Source organism: Trachemys scripta, chromosome 6 (assembly GCF_013100865.1).
Source record: "Trachemys scripta elegans isolate TJP31775 chromosome 6, CAS_Tse_1.0, whole genome shotgun sequence".
In the NCBI taxonomy this organism is placed as follows: Eukaryota; Metazoa; Chordata; order Testudines; family Emydidae; genus Trachemys; species Trachemys scripta.
Window position 1 is genome coordinate 40,606,398 of NC_048303.1, and position 16,473 is coordinate 40,622,870.

The window sequence follows — 16,473 nt, forward strand, 5'->3', positions numbered from 1 at the left end:
ATAATCAATCACGTTGTAAGCACCTACAAGATAAGGTAATAAGTAACGGTCAACGTGGATTTGTCAAGAACAAATTATGTCAAACCATCCCAGTGTCCTCCTTTGACAGAGTAACAAGCCTTGTCGATAGAGGGGAAGCAGTAGATGTGATGTATCTCAACTTTAGAGAGGCTTTTGATACTGCCTCACATGATTTCCTCCTAAACAAACTAAGGAAATATAGCCTAGATCAGGGGTTCTCAAACCGGGGGGTTGGGACCCCTCAGGGATCACGAGGTTATTACATGGGGGGGTCATGAGCTGTCAGCCTCCACCCCAAACCCTGCTTTGCCTCCAGCATTTATAATGGTGTTAAATAAATTAAAAACAAACACTTTTAAATATAGAAGAGGGGGTCACATGCAGAGGATTACTATGTGAAAGGGGTCACCAGTACAAAAGTTTGAGAGCCACTGGCCTAGATGAACATACTATAAGGTGGGTATGCAACTTGTTGGAAAAAGCATACTCAGAGTAGATATCAATGGTTCACAATCAAGCTGGAAGGGCATATCAAGTAGGGTCCCTCCGGGATCTGGGTCCAGTTCTAGACAATATCTTCATACATGATTTGGATAATGAACTAGAGAGTACACTTGTAAAGGTTTGCAGATGATACCAAGGTGAGACAGTTGGCAAGTGCTTTGGAGGATAGGATTAGAAATCAAAAAATGACCGTGACAAACTGGACAAATGGTCTGAAATAAATAGGATGAAATTCAGTAAGGACAAATGCAAAGTACTCTACTTAGGAAGGAATAATCATGAAGTGACTGCCTAGAAAACCGTACTTCAGAGAAGGATCAGGGGTTGTAGTGGATCACAAGCTAAATATGAGTCAACAATGTAATAGTGTTGTAAAAAAAAAAAAAAGTGTCATTCATTTAGCAGGAATATTGTAAGCAAGACACGAGAAGTAATGCTTCCATTCTACTCAGCACTGATAAGGCCTCAAATGGAGTACTGTGCCCTGTTCTGGGCACCACACTTTGGAAGAGATGTAGACAAATTGGAGACAGTCCAGAGGAGAGCAACAAACATGATTAAAGGTCTAGAAAACCTGACGTAAGAGGGAAGTTTAAAAATAATTGGGTTTGTTTAATCTGGAGAAGAGAAGACTGAAGGGGAGGGGGGCATAAATCTTCAAGTTGTAAAAGGTTATCAGTATCCTTTTTATAAATTTGTTGTCCTTATCCACTGAGGATAGGATAAGAAGGGGCTTAAATTGCAGCAAGGGTGGTTTAGGTTGGACAAACAGGAAAAGCAAACGGGATGTTAGGAATCATTAAAAAGGGGATAGAGAATAAGACTGAGAATATATTATTGCCCTTATATAAATCAATGGTACACCCTCATCTCAAATACTGCGTACAGATGTGGTCTCCTCATCTCAAAAAAGATATACTGGCAGTAGAAAAGGTTCAGAAAAGGGCAACTAAAATGATTAAGGGTTTGGAATGGGTCCCATATGAGAAGAGATTAAAGAGGCTAGGACTCTTCAGCTTGGAAAAGAGGAGACTAAGGGGGGATATGATAGAGGTATATAAAATCATGAGTGATGTGGAGAAAGTGGATAAGGAAAAGTTATTTACTTATTCCCATAATACAAGAACTAGGGGTCATCAAATGAAATTAATAGGCAGCAGGTTTAAAACAAATAGAAGGAAGTTCTTCTTCACACAGCGCACAGTCAACTTGTGGAACTCCTTATCTGAGGAGGTTGTGAAGGCTAGGACTATAACAGTGTTTAAAAGAGAACTGGATAAATTCATGGTGGTTAAGTCCATTAATGGCTATTAGCCAGGATGGGTAAGGAATGGTGACCCTAGCCTCTGTCTGTCAGAGGGTGGAGATGGATGGCAGGAGAGAGATTACTTGATCATTTCCAGTTAGGTTCACTCCCTTTGGGGCACCTGGCATTGGCCACTGTCGGTAGACAGGATACTGGGCTAGATGGACCTTTGGTCTGACCCGGTACAGCCTTTCTTATGTTCTTATATTAAAAACTTGCTAACTGTCAGGTAGTTAAGCAATGGAACAAATTACCTAGGGAGGTTGTGGAATATTCATCATTGGGGATTTTTAAGAGCAGGTTTGACAAACACCTGTCAGGATGGTCTAGATAATACTTAGTCCTGCCTCAATATGGGGGATTGGGCTAGATAACCTATCGAGGTCCCTTCCAGTCCTATATTTCTGTGACTTTCTATGATAAGCATGCCGGTATCTTTGATACAATTCCCTGATAGGGTGGAGACACAGCAGAGGTTTCACATGCGTAGCCATCGCTAGGCGTGGAGCCACTTATGCTACCTTTGCTGTAATAACATGGTTAAGAGAATAGCATTCAAACCCATTCAGCTCTGAATTCATGCTCATTTGTCACTATCATACAGTTGCCATCTATCTGTTTTTGAGACACAGGCTGGAACAATTCACAACCATTCTAATTTTTGTTCTTTCACATCACACTTCGTGTTTCAACAAAAATTTTGTGGCATCTTTCATGCACTGGGACTGGAGATACATCAGTGATTCAAGTAATTTCAAAGTTAAATGATGATAGGATATTAAAGCTATTGTTATTGTAAGCCAGTAACTTACTCCAAGTGTGAATATTGTTTTTGAGCTTGGTATAGTTGGCCAGAGCACAGTATTTATTTCTTACTGGTTTGGGGATCTTAACCTCCACGGAGCAGCCAGTGGAGAAAGGGATGTTTCCTTGTGTCCTTCAGAGGAAATACGTATCTAATCTGTCTGGAAACTTTCTAAAGTGCATGGGAAAGGATTAAATAATATTTCCCATGTGAAAGATACTTTGACCACTTAAATTTGTTTGTTTTTCAGTTTATTAAAGCCCATAAAAATGCTTCAATATCTTACCTTTTTTTCCTCTAAAGGCCAACCACACTCTAGTTTGTTGCAGTCAGGAGTTATCAGCTGCTATGTCATGTATCTCACGTTCTCATCTCTGTCAAGCAAACCATCAGAAACTAGTAAGTTATCTTGCAGCATGCCTTAAAGGACTTAAATAACGCTCATCAAAAGTGAATGTGATTAGGCCTTTAGATTATCATGCCAAACAAATCCTGCATGGTCATGAGTTCAATGCAAGATGCTAGCTTTGACAGGAGAGACTAGTGTAGGATGGAGGCCAATGCATGCAATGCCAACCAGAAAGATGTATATCCTTCTTTAGTTTCAGATTGGACACTTTTGTCTGCCCTTTTTTTGCTTCTATCCAGTAGATTTCCTCCCCCAGTTGCTATTTTAGCTGCCATTACAATAAGATCTATTGCTTTCTTCCTATAATTAGGGCCCTACCAAATTCACAGTCCATTTTGGTCAATTTCACAATCGTAGTATAAAAAAAATTAATTACATGATTTCATCTATTTAAATCTGAAATTTCAGTGTTGTAATGGTAGGGGGTCCTGCCCCCAAAAGGAGTTGTGGGCGGGGAGGAGGGGTCGCAAGGTTATTGTTGTGGTATGGCTCCTTCAGATCTGAGCAGCAGCAGCGCAGAAGGAAGTATGACATGGTGTGGTATTGCTACCCTGACTTCTGCACTGCAGCTGGCGGGGCACTGCTTTCAGAGCTGGGCGCCTGGTTACCAGCCGTCGTTCTGAAGGCATCACAGTAGTAAGGGTGGCAATACCGCAAACTCCTAAAATAACCTTGCGATCCCCCTGCAACTCCATTTTGGGTCAGGATCCCCAATTTGAGAAACGCTGGTCTCCCCTATGAAATCTGTATAGTATAGGGTAAAAGCACACAAGACCAGATTTCATGGTGGGAGACCAGATTTCACAGTCCATGACATGTTTTTCATGGCCGTGAATTTGGTAGGGCCCTACCTATAATTGATGTGCTAGATTTGTTAATTGGGAGCATGGAACCAAGCAAACGACCTAGTTTTTGACCTCCATTTTCCCTTTCATATGGAAAAATTACTCTCATATCTTTTGTTTCAAGAGCATTTGAGTAGTACTACAATTGCTGTTCAGCGAATAAAAAATTAAGATTAATCCTCACCAGATATGGGTGTCCTTGTACTTCTTCACATGCATACTAATTTGAACACATTGTGCCTCATACTTCCAGAGCATCTCCAGATGCCAAAAAACCTTGCTATAGTTTTTCTAACATTAGGCTCTTTTTAAAAATTTGGTTTGTCTCCATTTTTCTCTCAAGAAATTCCTTTTTGGAATCCATCCAGACTGGTGGATCTAGTGAACAGCGAGCCATTTTCCAAGCTCCAAAATAGATTTCTGTGATTCAGATGAATTGCACTAATGCCTTTCCTCTAACCTAGTGTTGGGCAACCTGTGCCCATCAGGGTAATCTGATTGCGGGCTGTGAGACCTTATGCTGATGTTGACCATCTGCAGGCACTGCTCCCCGCAGCTCCCAGTGGCCGCGGTTCTCTGTTCCCGGCCAATGGGAGCTGCGGGAAGTGGCGGCCAGCACATCCCTGTGGCCTGCCGCTTCCTGTAGCTCCCATTGGCTAGGAACAGCAAATAGTGACCACTGGGAGCTGCTGGGGGGTAGGGGCGGTGCCTGTGGACAGTCAAAGTCAGCATAATGTCTCGCGACCCACAATCGGATTACCCTGATGGGCCCACATGTTTCCCACCACTGCTCTAACCTCTGCAATTTAGGCTAGTCTTGGTAAGAATTGCCTCCTTTTTACTAGAATAGCAGTAACTAGAAAAGGAACGGTGAAGAAGGACTTAGTAATGTGTAGGTTTTCATCTGTCTGGGCTGTCCACTTATCAGAAGGAGAGTTGGAGAATGACACACAGTGGTAAATCTGAATGAGACACCCAATTTATAGGCAAGAAAACTATTGTATTTGCAAGAGCATGCACTAGGCAGGTAGGTATTAGAAATATGCCAGCCCTTGGTTCAAAGCAGATGTACACCTCTACCCTGATATAACGCGACCCGATATAACATGAATTCGGATATAACGCGATAAAGCAGCGCTCCGGGGGGGTGGGGCTGCATACTCCGGTGGATCAAAACAAGTTCGATATAACGTGGTTTCACCTATAACCCAGTAAATTGGTTTTTTTTGGCTCCCGAGGACAGCGTTATATCTGGGTAGAGGTGTATTTGTCAAGCAAGAGTATCTGTGCTCTGGGACACCAAGAACTATGCTGGCAGTTTGCCAGGAATCTGAGGGCAGCAGCTAACTTGCATACATTTTAAAATAAAATATGCCCATAACCCAGTGTAGTTCCTTGTCCTCAGTGCATCATTTTAGGAGTAGAGTTGCCACAGGCCATATTTTAGACCTCACCGAGCCTATATTTGGCACTTGGGCTGCCCTTAAAACACCCCGTCTTAAACAGACATAGTACAGGATAATGTGAGCCAAGCTTTACAAACAGTAACACATTTATAATGTATGTATAATTTTAAATTTCTTCAGATGTCACTTGGCCCTCCAAAATAGGGGGGAGGTGAAGTGTTGGTGACCGGCCCAGCAGAGAAGCTGGGATTTTAAGAACTACCCCAGGGCCTGACATTTCTCCACTCTGTCCTGGTGAGCCAGCAAAGTGCTGAAGTTTATTGTAGTTCTGCCCTTCAAGAAACAACACACCTGGCAAGTCTAATTTCAGCCTCCCAGCCTAGATAATCTTTCTAAAAAACCAAAATGTTCTTGATGTTTCGGGAAACAAATTATTTTCTTTAATCTGAAGTCAAATGAACTCATTAATTGTTTTTGTTTTGGGTTTTTTTAAAGTCTTGGATGAGAACCATAAGAACATTACAATCTGCGTACCTGACTTTGGCCAGGGCTTGCACGGAGATGAGAACCTGGTTACTGGATTGGGCACTGCTCTTCTGTTTTGTTGCATTTTATATTCTTGGTAAGTCTTTGTGTTTTGGGGTTTTTTTTTGTTACCCTACTGTAAATTAAATTAAACAGATTAAGATTTTATAATGTGTGCAATGCAAATGGAAAGGAATTGCTAGAGGTAGAATTACATGAAAGGATGGAAATTAATCTGATTAATCATACTTTCCCAGAGTGGCTGGATGTTTCTTCTCTAAAATGATCAGTGATGAAATAGGCAACTCTGAATCCTAATGATGATTTAGCATTTTATGAAAAGGATCCACATCTACTGGCGGAAGAAATTCCGAACATGAAGCAGTGAAGCATTCCCTTCCTGAGTCTGCAGACATAGCTGGTTTAATGTATCTGACTGCATGCGCAGGAAGACAACACTACCTTTGTTCATATTTGAAAACTTTCTTAATCAAGATCAGAAACATCACTTTTTCACAAAGTCTTATTCTACAGAAAGTACCACCAAGTAGTAGCTTCTCTGATAGTAATTTGGACATGGTTTGTGGTTTTTAACTGTGTGGCAAACTGCTGGGGTAGTGTGGTGTTGCTCTCCATCCGTAGCCACCCATGTAAAGGACCCCAGTCTAATAAACTTCCTAAATGCAATGTGCATAATGAATTATGTGATCAAGCACTGCTAGTGTCTGAGAATCTGAATATGAACTTGACTAGGAGCCCTCCTGAAACGGATTAGTCTGTTTGGTTGTCCATGAGAGAAATGCAAAAAAAGCAAACAGTGAAAAGTAAGGTAGAGTTAAGAACACTTTGGGAATGGAGGTTGTTCATAACTCTGAACAAAATGTTATGGTTGTTTTGTTTTTTTCAAAAATGAACAATGGAACATTGACTTAATACAGCTTTGAAACTTTGCGGAAGAAAAAAGCTGCTTTCCCTTTTTTTAGTAGTTTATATTTAACACAGTACTGTACTGTATTTGCGCTGTGTGGTGTTTTTTTTTGTTTGTTTGTTTTTTTTAAATCTCTGCTGCTGCCAGTTTGTGTACTTCTGGTTCCAAAAGGGGGCGGGGGGGAGGTTTGTGTGTGTGTGTGTGTGTGTGTGTGTGTGGTTGACTGGTCAGTTCGTAACTCTGAGGTTCTACTGTAACTTAGATATTTTTATTTTTTTAATATTGATGTTCACTAGTAGAAAGGGTGTTGTTAGTAATCTAGTGAAAGACACTTTGTGTCTAGAAAAAACTTTTACCAGCAGTCTTTTTAAAGAAATTCTAATAGCTTTATGATTTATTCTTAAAATTTAGTTCAGCTGAAGAATAAATATGTTGATGTGGAAAGTAAATACAAGTGAACAGCTGCTCTGGTACAGCAATAACATGCCCATTTAAAATGATTTGAAATACATGTAGTATTAAAAAACAGAAATCCCTTACAAAACCTTTTTAATCTGTGTGTAGAGGGGAGGTGTGACAGATTGTCTTAGATGTAGACTTTTAAGGTCAGAAGGGACCATTATGCTAGTCTAGTCTGACCCCCTGCACAACGCAGGCCACAGAATCTCATCCACCCACTCCTGTATCAAACCCCTAACCTATGTCTGAGCTATTGAAGTCTTCATATTGTGGTTTAAAGACCTCAAGGTGCAGGGAATCCTCCAGCAAGTGACCCGTGACCCTCGCTGCAGAGGAAGGCGAAAAACCCCCAGGACCTCTGCCAATCTGCCCTGGAAGAAAATTCCTTCCTGACCACAAATATGGCAATCAGCTAAAACCTGAGCATATAGGCAAGACTCACCAGCCAGACACCCAAGAAAGAATTTTCTGTAGTAACTCAGATCCCACCCCATCTAACATCCCATCACAAGCCATTGGGCATATTTACTGCTAATAGTCAAAGATCAATTCATTGCCAAAATGAGGCTATCCCATCATACAATCCCCTCCATAAACTTTATCAAGCTTAGTCTTGAAGCCAGATATGTATTTTGCCCCTCTGCTCTCCTTGGAAGGCTGTTCCAGAACTTCACTCCTCTGATGGTTAGAAACCTTCCTCTACTTTCAAGTCTAAACTTCCTGATGGCCAGTTTTATATCCATTTGTTCTTGTGTCCACATTGGTACTGAGCTTAAATAATTCCTCTCCTTCCCTGGTATTTATTCCTCTGATATATTTATAGAGAGCAATCATCTCCCCTCAGCCTTCTTTTGGTTAGGCTAAACAAGTCAAGCTCTTTGAGTCTCCTTTCATAAGACAGGTTTTCCATTCCTCAGATCATCCTAATAGCCCTTCTCTGTACCTGTTCCAGTTTGAATTCATCCTTCTTAAACATGGGAGACCAGAACTGCACACAATATTCCAGATGAGGTCTCACCAGTGCCTCGTATAACGGTACTAACACCTCCGTATCTCTACTGGAAATACCTCGCCTGATGCATCCCAAGACCACATTAGCTTTTTTAACGGCCATATCACATTGGTGGCTCATAGTCATCCTGTGATCAACCAATACTCCGAGGTCCTTCTCCTCCTCTGTTTACTTCCAACTGATTAGTCCCCAGCTTATAACAAAAATTCTCGTTGTTAATCCCTAAATGCATGACCTTGCAAATTGAATTCCATCCTATTACTATTACTCCAGTTTACAAGATCATCCAGATCTTCGTGTATGATATCCTGGTCCTTCTTTGTATTGGCAATACCTCCCAGCTTTGTGTCATCTGCAAACTTTATTAGCACATTCCCACTTTTTGTGCCAAGGTCAGTAATAAAATGATTAAATAAGATTGGTCCCAAAACTGATCCCCGAGGAACTCCACTAGTAACCTCCCTCCAGCCTGACAGTTCACCTTTCAGTATGACCCGTTGTAGTCTCCCCTTTAACCAGTTCCTTACCCACCTTTCAATTTTCATATTGATCCCCCATCTTTTCCAATTTAGCTAAATTTAGTCTTATGCTCTAAAAGAACCTCTTTGGGGGGTGGCATTGAGACCGCCTTTTAACAAGGTGGGGCATCCAGTCCTAATATCTGGAGAAACCAGGCTACCCTGGTATTTCCTATCAGACCTGAATCTGGGCACATCAGTCTGTGCATTTGTGGTATCTAGGCTATATTATTGCAACTTCTATCTGGGAATGAACCAGGAAAAAACTCCCAATTGCTTAGCAACACAAGTTGCCATGTAACTGATCTTTGCATTGGCTCTGCACTGAATAAGAGTCCAGTTCAAAATCTCCATCCTCCAAGAATTTGGCCTTTGCTCCCAATGCCACCCCAAAATAGCTGTATTAGAAGAGGTGATGCAACCAGTCCTCCCATCTGGAGAAACAGCACTACCCTGGTAACTCCTAGACATGGATCTTGCCACGAATCCATATATTCATGATAATCCAGGTTTGGTTATTGCAATGACTTCCTATTGCATCTACTTTCCACTGGAACAATGAATCTTTCAATCATTAGGGAAAGATTTGTCAGTGTGGAAGACAGACTTTTTAGAAGAATTGAAACTAGGCTATGGAGCATTCTCTCAGGAAAAGCAGGACCACAAATACCACCATGTTCAGAATTAAATGAGAAACTCATTTCTTTGTGGCTTCCTCCTCAGTACGAGATTTACACTTCTCTAAATGGTGGGAAGGAAACAAGGGGGGTAGAGTATGTTGTTCTTTTGTTAAATGTTTCAGAATGGCTGGTTTACTACAGTTCTGGGGTCCATATAAGTATCTAGATAGAGATCTGTGTTAACGTTTCAGTGTGGGTCATGGGGAGTTTGTGTAACATAGCCATCCTTCCTCTTTTTCAAGATAAGAGCTGGTTTCAGAGAGAAATGGGGTGGAAACTGGTAAGGATTACCCCAACAAACAGACTTTACAGGAAATGGAATAATGATGGTATTAATAATCTTTCCTAGCAAATACCTTATAAATACTGATTATTTCTGTCTGCTAATTATGAGTTTGTCTCATTTTGCAAGGCTGTGACTGTGGTCTTTATTTACAGGATCGGTCAAAGCAATTGCTGTAAAACTAGTCTACAGCTGTCATGCATAGCAGGGAGAACCTGTTCTGAAATGCAAATCAGTGTGTTTAGCTTTTATGTTGACTGCTGTCTGGTGGCATTGACGTTAATAGAAGCTGTCTGGTTTTATTTTTAAGTTCGTGATTACAGAATGGGTCTGGTGGTGGTGATCTGTCCTGTAGGTTTCTACTTGCATAGAATAAACCTTTCATAGACTTGACCCTACATCCTGTGTTCTCACTTACTTCAGTTGGTGCGGGATTGGACCCTTAGGGTATGTCTACACTGCAGCTGGGAGTAAGACTCCCAGCCTGGGTTGCACAGACTCCTGCTAGGTTCATTTGACTTAGTACGCTAAACTCAGCAGCACGGCTGTGGCTCTGGCAGGCATTTGACCTAGTCACCCAAGCTCAGGCCCAGGGTCTTGAGAGCATGAGCTGCAGCTCAAGCTACAGTGCCATTGCTAGCACACTACCTGGGCTGGGAGGCTCACTCCCTTCTAGCAGTGTAGATGTTCCCCATGAGATTTCTCAGCATTGCAGGAAACATATACTTACACTGCATGTTATGATGCTATCTTCTCTTTGATCCTAGTTTGACCTCAACAACTCGTTCAAGCTCTGAAGCACTGAGAGGAATATATGCAACGCCTGAAACTGAAGTGAGTTAACTATTCCCCTGAACTGTAACAGATTGCTCCTTCCCACCATCCCATCTCGGTGCTGATTTTCAAGCTGTCTTTCTTCCGATCGTATGTATTCATATAGAATTTGCAACTAGAACTTAGAAGGATGATATAAAAGGGTCAGCTGCCTTTTTGAGCAACCCCTTGTGGACACAAGTGGCTCTGCAGGACTCTGCTTCCATTTTCCTTCTTCAGGACCCCTGAAGAACTCCGTGCAACGCTTCTGTAGTTCAGCAATGCCCTTCTTCGGGGCTGGATTTATTACAACAATACAATCATTCCCAAAACAAAGTTCTCAAATCCCCATCAAGTCTATGCTCCCAGTGTTCCTGCTGGGGGTTCTCCCAAGGTCTTCCCTGCCTGGAGCCTGCTCCCTCCTTGATAATTTAGGGTTCTCTGCTGGAGCCTGCTCACTCCCAGCCGCCATTCCCTGCCCTGGCAGGCCTTGGCTGACATCACTCCCTCCAGCTTCATGCTGGTGTCTTCTCCCCAAGCACTCCCCACTTCTACAGCTTCCTACTGCTTTTTATAAGATAATCACCCGCTCCCTGCTCAGGTGCACCTTCTGATTAACTAGTGTTTGCTGGCTCCAGGCCTTCAGGGGCAAGCCACTCTGTTACAGATAGCTAAGTAAAAAGCCTATTCCCACTCCACATGTTCTTCCTGTCAGGAAAGGTGGAATTTCCTGATTCTTTACTGCCTGGGCTGGCTCCTCAGCAGCTCCAGCTGGTCCCTCAGAGGACTTGGCTAATGTGTCCTAAATGGTATGCTGCTGTCCTTGCAATTTTTTTCCCTAGCATTCTGCAGACATCCTACAATGTTACAGCTTGCATTAAACTGGGATGCAACTGTTCCCCAGAAGCTCACTTCCTTTCAGTTAGAGGCAGAAAAGTCAATATTTATTAGGAATATAGGCAAAGATGAGATCATTATATTTTAATTGCAGAACAGGGCAGTTGAGAAAATTCAAAGGCAGTAAAATGTGATCAAAATTATTAGTGCTCTATATTGGGGTTTCTTAATCTCTTCCCACCCAAAACCACTAACGCTCTGTTTTGTTTCTCTCCTCTCCCTCCACCCCACCCCCTTCCTTCTGTGGCTTTCCTTCTTGGCATTTTTACAGTGAAAAAGATAATTAATGTACTGCCACCACTGAATTGTCATGCTATATGTAGTAAAAGTAAGCCATTCTATTGCATACGTGTATTTGTTAGCTTCACAACTGTCTAACAGATGTTGTTGTCAGCTCCCTGTATTGAAGACTGAATTCCCACTTCCATTCTAGTCCCCTTGTTTTAGTTGCTGTAGCTTCCATCTGAGGTAGAATATCCATGTTTGGTCTTACCCCAAAAGTGAATTCTGTGGGAAAACTTGAGCAAAATAACTCAACCTACTTAACTCTGAGCATTAAAAAAAAAATAAATCGGCTTTTTAAATATGTTCACTTAGAATTTGTACACTCTGCTATCTAAATGAGTCAAGGTAAATACTTCAAATTTTAGCTTTTTTTTTTTTGTAGATCAAGACTCTGAGACTTAGAACTGATCCTATGTATTGTAAAAGCTTCACTCTGGGTGCCATGAAACTTGGTACAGAATCTAAGTTTTCATACTGTCATCTTTAAAAAGTGGTGTTTCTAGCCTGTCTTGGTTGCAAAGATAAGTATTTAAAAATGCTACAGTAATTAACTATTATATACTCAAACATGCAGGTAGTACTCATATATAAATCTTTGAAAAATAGTAACTATTGCTTATGGCTCAATATTTAATAGATCTTATTAGCACTCCATTTTGCAAAATCACTATACTTCAAGCATGTGTGCCTGGTACTCCAGGCACATGCGCACACAGCCTTAATGATGACCCTCTGTACTTTGGATTCCAGTGCACATATTTTGCCTCCTTACCAATCAGTTGTGCATACTTTGATCCAGAATAGTGCTTGGGCTGCTTCAGACCCCAGTCTTGTCTTGCCAGTGTGAGAGTTGAAGCAGTTCAAGCTTTATTGTATGTTAGAATGCAAATTGCTGAATGGGAAGCAGAAGGCACTGGCTGGCACACCAGTCTTAGCCTGGTAACCCTGGTCCATTTGTCTGAGGTTGAACTGCTTCACTAGAGCACTCAACAGTAGAGTTATTTCTAAATCATTTGGTTTTAAAGAGTTGTATGGGAACTGTTGCATGTGAGTATAAAGCAATGATGGGCAATGACCAATTAATTGCATTCTGATTGTCTTCACTGTGATAAAGGGCCTTTGTCTTTTGACAAGAAATGTAAACCTAATTCTGCAGCTGCATCTATTTATACAGAAAGACTTTTCTGTATAAACTAGAGATAATTAATTCCTCGGAATGGCTTTGTATGCAAGCCAACAGTACTAATTACATTACTTAATGTGCAAGGCCTGAATTTCTGACACGCGTATCCAAAGAAAATGTTTTTTCTTTAAAGGAACCTGGCATTAACTTCAAGATCTTGATGTAGCCAAATAATAATGGAAGCGAAAGGCAATAGTTCTTGTCCAAATTTAACTTTAAGTAAAGAACCCTGTTAAACCAAACTATAGGAAGAGCCTTTATTCTCCTGTTTAATAAACTTAGTCAGCCAATCTCTTAAGCAGGAACTTTGCTAGGGTTTTTTGCCATCTTTTGCATCCAGAGAGTATTTAATCATACAAAGCTAGTGTGAAAATCCTTATCTATTAAACTGAAGTATAAAGATCACAAATCTTAAAGTACAACGTAATTTCTTGGTATGTATACTTCAAAACCAAACACCACCACCTCCAAATGAAACCGAAATGTATTCGAGAACAACAGATGTTGGAGATGTAATATAGAAAATGCAGAGTTAATACGTATACTGTGGAATTGTACAGAAGAAGAAAAATACTGGGAAAACGCACAATAAAAGTGCAATGTTGTGTATTAGAAGGCAGTGGAAATAGGAAAACACGCTGGCAGTACCCAAATGCATTTCAGAAGTGTCAGTGTGCTACCAGTGAAGAACTAGCTTCTAGACTGAGAAATGAGACTTGTCCAACAAAAAACAAAACAAAAAAAACTTGCTTACTTATCTTCATACCATTTTATGTAACAGTTTACTACCGCTGACTCCAACCTCACAAATGTCCATTTAAGTTTGATGCTTAAATTTGTATAATCAGTCTTGCTGAATGTAGTCAGAATCTCTAATATTCCTTGCATCCTCATTTCTATAACGAAATGTTACTTTAAAAAACACCTGTGACTTAGGTCTGAAGAAGGAACTATGGTACACAACTGTTTTACAGCATTACTCCACTGTAGCTACACAACCCTCTCGTAATTGGAATATTGGTCTTAGATTATGTAAAATGGATATGTGCAGTATATTTCTCCATAAATGGTTAATTGACACCAAGACTTGCAAAGTAGGTGCCTAACTTCCAAAAGTTCTATTGCTGTCAATTGCTTGGTTATTCCTGATGGAGGCTTTAGCTGTGTTGTCTGTTGCAAATATACAAAGCAATGTTTTTATAACTTAGTATTTGTAATTTAGGCACAATAGGCTGACTTAATCTGCTGTTCTATTTCTCTGTTGTTGCATGAAACCTCTTTTTTGTTAACTTTGCCTTGTAGGTAGCTCGTTGCTGCTTTTGCTGTGCACCTGATGGAGATGGTAACTATGCATTCCTTATATATATTTTGCTTAGCATTGCTTGTGCCGTTTAGCCCAAACCACAAGAGTATAACCAAGGCAAGGCCCAGTATATACAGAGGTGCATGTGTCCTAAATTCTGTGGAAATTGAAACTTCTTCAGCAGCATGAAATGCATTGAAAAAATATTCAAAAACTAAGACCACTCTGGAATGCTTAATTTTATAAATTTTTATTTTAAAATCTATACAATTTTGTCATTTAAAAATATTTAAATACTTTCTCATTCCATCCTTGTGTGGTTAATCTCTTTTTGCATTATATGAAATAAAGGTGTGAAAAGGGAATAGCTGCTCTTAACATACTTTCAAAAGGGTGTGTCCTGCTGTCACTGCCAGATTTGTGTGCTCAGCATTCTGTGCTCTTCTCCTGTATTGCGCCTTTGCTCTCTGCCTGGGGGTAGGAGCAACAACCAATGGAGTACCAATTGTTGCCCCCTCTGTCAGAAGACCTAATGGTGTTGGGACTCTCACTTTGGTATCAGCAAGGGAGTACTCCATGGACTGAGACCAATATAAAGTGAGGAAGCTCAGGATCCTGTGATCAAGTTGAACACCTGAATTCATGACAGCACTTAAACATATGCTTAAATTCTGTTCTCTTCAATGCGACTTAAGGTTGTGCCTGAAGTCAAGAGCATGCTTAAGTTTTCTGCTGGATAAGGATATTGAACTGAATTGGGCCTAAAATTGTTCATTTTAATTAGATCTATAGGATGTTAACTCTACCACTGTTTCTATTCTCGTGTGAAACAACTTCTTGTTCCCTGTTCCCAGCTGACACCGAAGAGCATGTTGAAGAAAGGGGCGGTCAGACTGTAATTTATGATGAAAAGAGAGGCACGGTATACAGCTATGCTTACTTCCACTTCGTTTTCTTCTTGGCTTCTCTCTATGTGATGATGACAGTAACTCACTGGTTCCAGTAAGTAAACTTCAAGGTGGAAAAATCTTAACATTCATGTAGTGTTACCGGACGGCTCTCAATGTGGGAGTATGGTTGAAATAACCAAAACTGGAGCAGTTGCATCTTGCCTCCTGGTTGAGAGAGGGAGAGACTATGCAGGTCTGTCCTGGCTGTTACCAGAACAGGCTCCCAGTCTATAAAGAGCTGTTCCCAGGTTCAAAATTAGGTTGCTTGAGGTCAGTAATTGTCTCAAAATGAGTAGAGGGAAACACACTCATTGTTCCTATTTTAGATGTATCAGCTTACTGGATTTCTTGTCATCTTTTCCCTTCGTCTCTTTAACAGTTATGAAGGTGCTGAGATTGAAAAATTCTTCAGTGGAACCTGGTCCATCTTCTGGATTAAGATGGCGTCATGTTGGGTGTGTGTCCTACTCTACCTATGGACTCTTGTAGCACCTCTCTGCTGTCCAACCCGACAATTCTCAGTGTGAGACTTCACAAGTGCTATTCTGTTACAAATACATCAGTCACTTCGATGGAGAAATAAGTCTATCATCAGGTGTCTAACATGCTGATTAGTTACCTCTTGTCCGATAAAACTATAGATCTGAAGACTTCCTCTTTTTTTTAACCATTTTTTTTAACTGTCTGAACAAAAATGGAGCTCCATGGAACAAATCTATTCAAAGACAGTGTTGCAACACTGATGCAGAAGGGTGGGGAAAATATGGGTAATGTTACATAAACTGGAATAAATAAAACAGTTGTAGAATAACTGACAATCTGACTTTATTGGCAAGAAGAGCAAAACCAAACATAGTGCAAAGTGTATCTTTTCCTCCTGTGGAATGTCAGATACCTTGTAACAAAAAGAAATGTATTCGTTTTTATACTTTTCGATGATGACGATGATGATGATGATTCAAATTCAAACTATCCTTTTATACTGCACACAAGTCTTGATACCTGTCTCCAGATAACTTTCTCCACAAATGCACCTGAAGTACTACTTGAGTAGTAGAAAACGAGTAAACGTTTGACTGGGATGGAGTAGGGCAATGTATCTGCTCAAAGGTTTCTAAATATATTAAATTACTCAATATATTAAGTTATTACAAATATGGAATGATAGAGAAACATACCAATGGCAATAGAAATATTTATTATGTAAACTGAAAGGCACCTTTTTAAGTACAATTGATCATATGAAGCGCTAGGAGACATATATCTGAAATATTCAGAGATGCTAAATATTGTAAAAGGAAATGCTGTTAATGTCTTTTTTTAATTCAGATTTCTACAGAT

At 40.5% G+C, this 16,473-nt stretch overlaps 1 protein-coding gene across 1 annotated transcript in view; it reads left to right on the forward strand.

Annotated features, from left to right (window-relative positions):
* The window catches only part of SERINC5 (serine incorporator 5), a 78,429-nt gene extending 62,485 nt beyond the window's left edge, over window positions 1-15,944 (forward strand). Inside the window, exons 7-12 of the mRNA XM_034773412.1 lie at window positions 2,940-3,035; window positions 5,792-5,918; window positions 10,469-10,535; window positions 14,182-14,221; window positions 15,037-15,184; window positions 15,512-15,944. Coding sequence (XP_034629303.1) covers window positions 2,940-3,035; window positions 5,792-5,918; window positions 10,469-10,535; window positions 14,182-14,221; window positions 15,037-15,184; window positions 15,512-15,659 — 626 coding nt within the window. The 3' untranslated portion in view covers window positions 15,660-15,944. The remainder of the gene's footprint in view (window positions 1-2,939; window positions 3,036-5,791; window positions 5,919-10,468; window positions 10,536-14,181; window positions 14,222-15,036; window positions 15,185-15,511) is intronic.
* Window positions 15,945-16,473: the final 529 nt, after the last annotated feature.